At 38.1% G+C, this 10,959-nt stretch overlaps 1 protein-coding gene across 4 annotated transcripts in view; it reads left to right on the top strand.

The window, feature by feature from the left end:
- EFHC2 (EF-hand domain containing 2) overlaps positions 1–10,305 on the top strand; it is a 98,663-nt gene extending 88,358 nt beyond the window's left edge. For all 4 annotated transcript variants that reach the window (XM_019525377.1, XM_019525378.1, XM_019525381.1 and 1 more), the window contains 3 exons: positions 521–613; positions 5,994–6,099; positions 9,617–10,305. In XM_019525377.1, the coding sequence (XP_019380922.1) occupies positions 521–613; positions 5,994–6,099; positions 9,617–9,712 (295 nt within the window). In that variant the 3' untranslated portion in view covers positions 9,713–10,305. The remainder of the gene's footprint in view (positions 1–520; positions 614–5,993; positions 6,100–9,616) is intronic.
- The last annotated feature ends 654 nt before the right edge of the window (positions 10,306–10,959 follow it).

Below are 10,959 nucleotides of genomic sequence, written 5' to 3'. Positions count from 1 at the left end.
CACTCCTCCATGCTCCCTTACAATATACAAGAGTAAGACTTTATTTGGAGCAATTATGCAGTCACCTCCATATACACCACACAAACACACACAAATCAGGACGAAAATATTTTTTTTAATAAAATTAAAATATGCTATTGTCAGTATTTGATTTTTAGTACACAAATTGTTTCTTTTTTTTCCATTTCCAAGATGGCAAACCCCCTTCCCAAAAGAAGTATTTCTGGGGGCAAAGGGAGGGACTTCTGGGGGCAAAGGTCAGGGGTTAGGGGTGGGACTTCGGATCCCAATATGGTGACGGTGGGGTAGGGCACTTGCCAAGAGGCGAGGTTACCCACGTCACCCCCGACAGGTCTCCAAAACTCATTAAGCAGCCCTCCAGCTGAAATAATTGTGTGCCCCTGTCCTAGGTGAATGGAGTGCTAGGCCCAGAAGGACCTCTCCTCCTGACTTTTGATATATAGGGATAGAGATGGAAAGTATTAAAAGCACTTTTTCATGTCTCCGTATTTGTGTGTAGATGTGGATTACTGCCCCATGATGAATGCAGAACAATTTGCAAGTCCTTCAGATTGCCAGTGGCTGATGATCTTCTGAGAGCTTTACTGACCATGTAAGTCACAGCCAGATAAAATGGCATGTGTGTGATTAAATCACTTGCTTCATAGTATAATGTGAATTCAGCGATATGTGAGTATTTAACATAAAATGTATGTGTTTCCTAAGAATTTGATCTGTTTATACAATTTTGCATGTGCTGAAGTAATGATTCCTCTCTATGTGCAAGTTTTGGTTCTCATGGGCAACTATCTTTGTTATGAGTTTTACAATATGGTCCCTGGTTGCTTCTTTTTGCCTAGAGAAAATTAAGAGAATTATTTTGGGGATATAGAGAATTCTTCTTATCATTTAAATCACAGTAGTGGTTCTTATTTCTTGTTGGTATTAGATGCTTTCAGGCTTGCATGACTAGATTTTAGCAGGAGTTTCAATACATGCTGCAAGATTATCATTCATGTAATATATAATGTTTCTTTTCAGATAGGAAGTGGAAACCAGTTTGACAAAGGTGAAACAAAGTTTAACTGCATTCAAATATTTCTTGCCCACACCCTAGTCCTCTACCCTTCACTGAGTTTACAGGACATTGTTTGGGGGAAGAAACCTTTTAAGTCAGTTTTTATTGGCAAGACTGCTGTAAAAAACCTAAGGCACTATAACCATCCCTGTGGCCCTGTTCCTCTATGGTCCACAAACATTCAGGGAGTTTCCAGTGGTAGCCAGATGGATGATTTTGGTAATTGCTGGCCATTTATCACTTCTGACAGTTGGGTCACAAGCACTGGTCAAAATACATGCAATAAGAAGAGGGGTAAAGTGAAGCTTTTCTTCATATAATAACTAATATTGATGAAAAGCAGGCAAGTTTTGAACTAGCCTTGGGTTTTAGAGCTATATTTGTTGTTTTATCATGGAAAGCCTTGAGAAAATGCAGGCATTTAAAAAATCACCCTTATCCTTTAATTGATGATGAGATGATGATGATTAAAATTACACACAAATTTAGAAGATAAGGGCAGACATTTAATATCAAATAGAAGATTATTTCAACCTAAAAGTCTTTCTTATGTGATAAGAAACTGTCTCATAACTAAAGTTATTCACTCACAAATATTTATTGAACTGAAAGATCTTGATGTATTCTTACATTCCAGATAAGAGGAAAGTATTTAAATCCTTAAAAGCTTGTACAGTTATTATAGGAGTTTTGTTTAATAAGGATTTGACCTTTGTTTAATTGAGGTACATAGTCAGAAAGAGATGTCCTTCACTGGATTTAATAGGAATTAATTTCTATTTTATGGAGAACCCTTGGATTGTAGGAGTGCTTGGAAGAGATTTAATATCTATGGCTTCACATTTCACATGGAGGATGGAATACCATGAAACATCTAAACATCTAATGAAAAACAGTCTCACTTCCAGTGAGGTGCACAGTTCAGTCTGAAGCAAAACTTCTTATCTCTTCATATAAGTCACTTCACCTAACTTTTGTGATGAGGAAGAATTTGATTTTGTTTCTACTGATACTTAATCCAGAGCAATCATTAAAGATTTCTGCCATGAATTTCTGAATGCATTAAATATATTGAGGAGGAAAATCATGCAATACAAGGTGTTGGAATAGCTCCAGGAAAACTGGAGCTATAGCTAATGCATTAGCTGGACTCCCTTCAGCTATAAAGTGGTCCTTGGCCATATGATTGAATAAAAGTCGTATAATTTGAAACTATATATACACATATCTTATGTGTATATCTTTCCTGAGGTTAAGCGCGAAATAACTTTCTCACAGTACTTAACAATTTTACTTTTCCATTTAAAAAGTAATACCCTTAAAATATTTATCATATAACATGTATATATCATGTTATATGTCCATGACATGGGGAGTAAAGACATTGGGTAAAATCCTGGCACCATGGAAGTAGGGATGTGAATTACTAAACAATTAACTGTTTAACCGGTAAGTGCAGCGATAACCTGTTAGCTTACTGGTTATCCTTTAGCTTGGGGCTGGTGTAGTCTGGCAGGGAAGTGGGGAAGGGAAGCCATGTGGTGCTCCGGCAGGAATCAGAAGGCAGCAGGGTAGGCAGGATGGAGCGAGGAAGAGAAGAGGGGGAGTGGAAAGGGGCAAATGGAACTAGTACCCATAGCAAAAGAGGAAAATAGCCAGCAGCCTAATGACTCATCAGTTAAGCAATTAACTGCTCATTTACAGGTGGTCCCTCTCCCCCAGTGCAGGGCTTCACCTGGGCTGTGTTGTCTGCCTGGGCTTGCCTCCTCTCCCCCTCTCCACACTCAGAGGGCTCTGGGAGCCAAAAGTGGCTCTCAGCAGCAGCTGTGCCCCAACCTGCTGTGTTATCCATTACTTGTTTAACCAGTATAATTAGAGGAGACTAAACAAATATTTTTAAAACAATATTTACATTTTACATGGAAGCAGATAATTTCCCTATTGGCTTCAGTGGGCCCATGTTTTTAACCATGATTTCTGTCCTAAGAAGCATCCGGTTGAAGCAAAGAGAGAGAATCTTAGTTAATGCTATGAAGTTGCAGAGAAATGAAAGTGCATGAGGAAATCCTCAGTGTGTCTGGCTGGTACAAGTGTTTGTTTGTTTTTAACCATACTGCAAAGGTAGATTATTTTAGCCATTATGTATTAAGAGATGTAGAAAATAAGCATTTTGTTTCTGCCAGCAACGCAAAGCATTTGTTATAGCATTTTTTAAATTTATGCAAACATTGCAAAACCAACTATAGTTTGGTCAATAAACAAAGGCAATTAAAGTGCTTTAACCACAAAATATAGCATTTTTAAATGATTGAATTCTTCTGCTTAAATTATTTATTTGCTGAGTACCTAAAAAGTGTCCTAAGTGGTGATTGAAAAGGTCCATTCCCTACACTCTAAATGGAAAACTGGCAGATGAGAAAAAAGGAAGAAGGAAGTGACTAGAGGGAATGAAGATAAAGTTCACAAATAGAAAATCATGAGTTAGTTTATTTATACTGCACCCATTTCATAGGTTTCCAAAAAAATGTATTGTTGTTATGCTAATTAATCTTTATGCGTATATCTTGTTGGTTCCTTGGCCTTACTTGGTTGTGTTGGACCTGGAGGCTTGGGAGTTCTGACTTAAGCCTTTGTCTCTCAGAAATGTCCTCATTTTGCTTGGGTTCTGTGGGCCAAATTCACACATGTAAGCACCGTATTCCAAGTGCAAATTTGGACATCTCTTTTCATATAAAGCATTGTTTTCAAGATATTGTTAAATAGCTGTCTAAACTTGCATTGAATAGTCTAACTTTTGGCATCCCGGTTTGAAAATTTCAGATGTAGTTAATGGAATGACTTAAAGTGTATTCCTAGTTGCTCATTTGTTTGCCCAACCAGCTACACAGGCTTATAAGACTTCAGAGGGTATCCGTTGGGCATTGGATTGTATCTATATGGTGAAATGGAAATGGACTAGTGTTAGGTTTAAATAATTGAATTATTTCCCTTGGGTGGGGGTGTGTGTGTGTTTGAATATATTATACATATAACTGTTAACTTGTACAACTTGAGTGTTTATGCTTTGGATTACATTTTCACTTTCCACAGGCCAACAAAGACAAAGCTAGATACTAAGGAGATACAAATGTTAAAACTTCCTATTTTAGGAAGTTGTAAAATGTGAATATAGTGTTAGACTGTAATTGTTTTCCCAAAGGATTTGTATACACCCTAAGTTGTTACATTAACAATTCTGTTAAGTGGAATATGCAATTCAAATTGCATATGACCCATACTTCTCAGTAATGCATATGCAACCCAAGTGTAATGTTAGTCATTCTCTCTGGTGAGTATGTGTTTTGCTTCTTCAGTAAAAAAAAAAAGTAGGCGGGAGAGGCAGAATAATAGCTTCCTCAGATGTTGCATATAGTCTTCAAAAGCAGACACCTTATTGAAATGATATTTTGGATGTTTGGGCCAATGCTCAGAAAGAATGAAATGATAATATGACACATTTGCAGTGCAGTATCTTAAGTTTCTTATCAACTTTCATCTGATATGAGGAGTGACAGCCATGTTGTTGGTCTGGCTTAAGTCCAGTCTACTTGATACTGTTGCTTATTACTAAGTTCTCTTTTTATTGCTACCAGAATATTTTAGTTTTATCTTATCTTTACTTATCAGAGGTTTGTGCCCTAAGCAAAATCCTGGCAGAGGGGTAGGGGATGTCAGTTTACCTGTCCTTGGGACACAAAGCTCTGCTTCTGCTGCCACAATATATCTGCCCACCCATGGCTCTTGCTGCTTAGTGTCTCTGCACCTGGCTGCTGCTACAGCAGGGTCAGGAGGCTGCTGCCAGTGCTGCAGAGTGGACTTCCCAAGTTGTCAGTCTAGTGCCCCCTCTAAATTGGTACCTACCTACCTAGGGCTAATGTTCCACTCACCCAACCCTAGTTATACTAGTATTACTAGTGCTCAGCCTCCCTTTTGTTTAATAAGATTTAGTGAATTTTACTTTCAGTATTGCATTTATTTTGGCAGTTTTTCATTACTATTTGTGTAGCTTGCCTAAGATACCTGAATGGTTTATTTTTTACCAGAAAATCCTTACTAGCTGCATGAGTGTCAAGACTATGCTTTTAATGCCATCTTGTTTGTTGAATAAGCTTAAGCTATTTTCCCGAAATAATTATTCATTGGGAAGGCATCATCTCACTTCCCCAACACATGCTGAGTCCTGATGTGCTCTTCACAGCAGACAATTGAAGGCAATGAGTAAAGAATGTATTACGAGTTGGAGGGCAGAAAGCATTATGGTCTTGTTGAGCAAGGAATTTAAACATGTGATGAACTTTCAAGCACTTGAATAGTCCCACTGAAGTCAATATATAACTACTTAGATGCCTGATGCACTTGTGTTTAAGTGCCTTGCTGAATTGGGACCTTTGTCTGATGCTGCATCACTCAAAGCAATGGGTGGAGGATGGGACCCTATGTATCTGATCCCATGAGGTTTATCAGCTGAAACCACCACTTCTAAGTGCATTTTTCGTGCCATAGGCAAATGGCAGGTCTTAGATCTCAGTTTGTAGGACACGTATGTCCATAGAATAGGATATCCTGTTGACTAAACAGCAAGAAGGTACTTAACCTATGAAATCTGGAGTAGTACTGTAAAATGGATACTAAACTACAAGAGCTGTGATTTTTTTGCCTGATCAAGTATATGCAAAGAAATGTTTGGGGAATGCAAAAGTACCCATCAGTTAGAAAAGCAGTCACTAAGTGGGTGTTCATAGCATTTTGAATGGGTGCTTCTTTTCATGAAGGGATTATAAAATAAAGTAACAAAATAAACCAGAGCATCTGTATTTAATTAAAAAAAATACTTTCATCCATTGAATCAACCTATGTATAAATATTCTACTTCCAGGTTTGAAGACAGCAAGGAGCAAGTAGATTATAAGAAGTTGGTGGATAGGCTGAATTGGAGAGAGAATCCAATTACCGTTTTCCAGACAATAAGGATTCCTCCAAAGGTAAAGTTATTACAGTTAAAACAAAAATAAACAGTAGAAAAAATGCCATATGAATGCTTACCTTGACAACATTCAGCTAGTACTTACGAACATCACTGATTTGCCCAACAAAGAATATCTGAAGCTTGATCTTTGTAGATCTTGACTATATGTTTTGAACAATTTGCTTCTGCAGAAAACCAGTGCAGGGCAGGGAAAATCCTACAATCCTTTTGTGCACAGTGGTGGATGTTGCATTATTTAAGGTTTTCTGTAGAAAGATAAGAGAAGGGAAATGGGAGTGCTCCTTACTGCATATGGGTGTAACTACTGACCCCCCCACTTTTTGCTGCACAGAACTTATATTCAGAGGCCAAAAGAATTATGCACTCTCCAAACCCCACGAAACTGCAGAACATAACAACAGTTTTCTGTTGCGCTCTGGAAATTAGCCTGTAATGCCCCAGTTCCTTGGAAGACGCATAGTGGGAGTAGCATTGAGAAATCAACTTATCTGTCTCTGTCAGCCTAATTCTTGGGATGAATAAAAATGCCATTTCAGCAAACCACAGAGATGAATCTGACCTTGCTGTCTCATGCTGGTGCTATAGTGGAACATTTAGAATAGAATTGTGCATATTCCAATTAAATTCATTTAAAAATGTCATACCAAATAAATCCAAGACCTCTTAGCCCACACAGAGCATTACTCTTTTGACCTAATCCTTGCCTGCTGTTTCAATTCAGTCTCTTCTGTTTTTGCTAATCTAGGAAGCATATTGTTAGCTGCATTTTCAGTTCAGCAGCTGATAATTTTCATCGGTGGTCTGCAAGTGCTGTGTGGTCAACCTCACTTTCATATTACTTGGCTTTACTGCTTGCTGTCTTATGCAGTATAAACCACATAAACTCTAGCTGCTCAATTGCTATGTTTTCCTTGGTGGATTTCTCATGAACTTCTTAATTTGGAAGAAAATTCTTGCCAGTATATGTATGAACAGGGTTCTGCACATATTGTATACAGCCTCCACATTGTGCCAGATGTGTGTGTTGTGTTTCTGTGGTGGTGCTTTTCAAACACTGTTAATAGGGATTTACTACCACAGACAGATATTGCCACAATCTGTGTTCTGGTAGCTCTGTGAAACCTAAAAGGGTAATAAGCACCTGTGATGTGTAAACAAAGAGATAGGTGCAGTCTGTATGTCCCAGTGTACTTCAGTCAAAGAGGATGAACCACATACAAAGAGTGAGGGTAAGAAAAGCAGACAAGTGTAGGCATGCATGCTGCAAGAGTTAGCATTATGTTTCTTGTTTTTTTCCCCCAGATCTCCCTTGGCTTTTATGGCCTATCTGCCCCTCCATTTAGTCATTAAATACTGACTAATTTCTTGTGGGTGATATGGCAGAAATGGAGCCAAATGAGAAGGCAGGGCAGTATGCATGGTTTGTAGGTCTAATAAGGAAGTCAGTAGCTGTACTTATGCTTGTTGCTTGCCTCACTATCAGACAGAAATGTCTATAGGCAACAAGGCAGTAATAATAGTTGAGGTAAAAAATCTGCCAAAGTATAGGTGGTCTGCTGATCTAGTGTAGTTAAAGCATGTAGGTTTCAACAGGCTAAATGGAGTGACTTGGCTGACATTATGTCCAGCTGCCTTCAGTTCCCCAGGCTGAATGACCAAGTAGCCATTCACAGGTGTGTCAACTGAGAACAGCCTAGGTGCAAGTCCAGAGTGAGTTTCAACCTTAAATCTCTGAATATGTAGCAACATGTCTTAACCATTTGGCTGCTGTATCCCAGAAGAAATTAAGGTGATTGTAAAGCAAGTAGATCAAGATTGGCCTCCATAGTGGAGCAAAGACAGTGATCATCTTAATGAAATACACAGGAGAGCTGCGGCAGGAACTCACTTTCAAAAGGCAAGCTTGGGAACAAAAATTCAGAAGCTGGTTGGACAATAAGAACCAAGGACCGAACACAGATACTGACTCTAGCTCACTATAATCTGCCTGATTCCTGCTAATCTTTCTTCACTCCACAGATGAGGATAACCCTCTTCCATTTTGAAAGGTTTTGATCTTCCACTGTTGTTTGCTAGCTACTCCTAGGAATATCTGTCTTCTCCAGTTTCACAGCCCTGCAGACAAAGCGTTTTTAGTCCTTGATCCTTTTTCCTCAGACATGAAGAAGAATGCATTGCTTCACTGTTACCAGACAGAAGAGGCATCAAGGAGTCTATCCCAACCATATTGCTTCTAACGTACTTCCTAGACCAGTGGTTTTCAATCTTTTCTCATTTGTGAACCCCTTTGGAAATTTCAAATAGAGGTGCCAGACCCCTTTGAATTCTAAGTGTGGGTAGACATAGACATAGCGTGGGTAGACATTGAGCTAGTGACCACAGGTTGAAAACCATTGTCCTAGACCATCAACTAGACAACAATACTCCAACATTATTATGTAGAGTTGTCCCAAAAATTTATAACAAATATGTTAGTGGGCTATGAACTATGTTAATAAACTGTGTCTAAATTGAACAATGTCCACATAGCTATAATGAATAGTACTGAAAATATTGTAGATGTATTGTAGATACTGTAGATTTTTAATGAAAGATCCATAAGAAACAGGAAAGACCAATTGAAGCAGGGAATTTAAAACCTTCTATTAAATCATTAAACTTTACAATCAAATATTTACTCCAGCAGTGACTTAACATCCATTTTGAGGAATATTTCTAGAACGTTAGATGATTATATTTGACAAAGCAAAATTTCAGTGACTGAGTCTTCGGAGTTCTGATCTTGCAACTTACATTTTTTCTTCCTTCTGTCTATGCTGTTAAAGATGACAAGGCCTACAAAATAAGTCTTAGTCTAAGTCTCTTTTAGTTTTAAAGTAAGTCTTAACACCTATGGATATGTCCGATGCCTGCTCTGACACGTGCTAATTAGCATGCGTCGGAGCAGACTCAATCGATTAATCAGCACACTCCAGCAGCCTTAGCATCTCACGTATTCAGCGTCCCTGCACTTCGAAGTAGCAGTGCGGGTCCTTTAACTGAAGTTCATCAAACAAATTTTAGTTAAAGCACTCCTACCATGACGTTGCATCACAGCACACTAAATACACGAGATGCTGTGGGTGCTTTAATTAGAGTGGCTCCTAAGAGCTGCTGTAATTAAAGTGCTTCCATCTCCTCCTTTCCCCAGAGCATGTATAAAGATGCCCCTAGCCTCCCTATAAGCTTTTAAATCAAAGGTATCAATTAAAGAAAAAATAATACAATCTTTTTTTCTTTTAATTTTTACTTTTTTGCAAAGTAAAGGTGATAGACTTTTTAAAGATTCTGCAGCATTCAGCATTAATCAATGTGTATATACAGTAGCAATTGCTTTAAACATTTCTTTTTTTTTTCACAGGTGATGTTTGTGTGTTAGGAAAGCAACTCACTAAACACTGCTTTGTAAAATTCTAATTATTTTTGTTTTCAGTATGCAGTTCTTAGCTTTTCTTCTTGTTTATCAATTTTAGTATGAAGATGACTGGAGTGGACAGCCACAGTCCCTTCCAGTGAAAAGGATCAAATACTTACCTCTAATAGAGGATATGTTTGGCACTGAAGAATAACTAGTTTATGCAAGTCATTTCTTCTGGATTCGTGTTGCAACGTCATGAAGCTTACTTGGACAGATACTGAAAACTTTCCTTAAAAAATAAAGAATCACAGATATAGATGACATTGAATTATATTTTTTATTCCAGTGTAGATGTATAGTTTATATTTTTTAGCTCTTTTAAAATCTAAAGTCCTGTTCTATAGGTATGTGTGCATGCTTAAACTACATATATCCATTAAAATGATTTTCATGTTTGGTTATATGTAGAATGTACAAGTACTAACAAATCTTACAATGTTAATGAATTGTAGCAACTTCTGACGGGCTCCAAACCATCCAACAAGAAGATTTTTATGATGATTACTGGTAATGTCATGTCACAATACTTTGGCACAACAATTATGTTAATTTTTTCTTGCTTTGCGCTTACTTTGTATCACTTCCTCCATCATCTTTTACTGCTTCTGAAATGTTTATGTCAGAGGCAGTTAGTTTATTCAGGAAATAATAGCAGGGTTGGTTATACTACAGCATAAAATTCTTCTGGTATCAGAGATAATTATAGCTTACAAGTATAGAAATAAATCTCTTACACGCATGGTACAAAGCTCTTGGATCTTAATTTTTGCTGTATGTGTGGCCCAAATTAATAGATTCACAAAAAAAAGAGCTGATGGTTTCAATTTAGGCTTAGTCCTCACTCTAAGGTAACATTTTCCCTACTGAAACTAGTTGATGTTATGCCCATTGTCCAAGTGTAATGATTGATAGAGTTCATGTGAATATTTTGCATGTAGATAACATTGAAAAAGTGTAAAACCTTATTTAGACATCCATTCTCATCAGGAGTTGGGAAGCTGAGGGAGAGAGGTGAAGTATTATGTTGAAGGCACCACAGTGTATGAATAGAAACTGTCATTAACCGTCATTAGCCTGAAATGGTCTTCCAGGATTTGAGGACATCACTCCTTGTTTTCTCCAAGGGAGCCCTGGTGAACAGTCGTTCACCGAGCTATATCAGGGGAATACTTCATGAGCTCAGTGAACACCTGTTCACCAGGGCACCCTTGGGGAAAACCAGGAGTAATGGCGACAAGCTCGTAGAAGATTGTTTTGGGCTTAACACTGGAAAGAACTTCTTCACAGTCAGGGTGTCCAGACTGTGGAATAAACTCCTTTCAGAGGTGGTGCAATCACCTACCCTGGAAATCTTCAGAAGGGTACTGAATGGTCATCTCACTAGGGTCACCTGACTCC

This window comes from Gavialis gangeticus, unplaced genomic scaffold (genome assembly GCF_001723915.1).
Source record: "Gavialis gangeticus isolate Ggan-Ray unplaced genomic scaffold, GavGan_comp1, whole genome shotgun sequence".
Classification (NCBI taxonomy): Eukaryota; Metazoa; Chordata; order Crocodylia; family Gavialidae; genus Gavialis; species Gavialis gangeticus.
The sequence above is the reverse complement of the archived record's forward strand: the minus strand, read 5'-3'. Positions and strand labels throughout refer to the sequence as shown.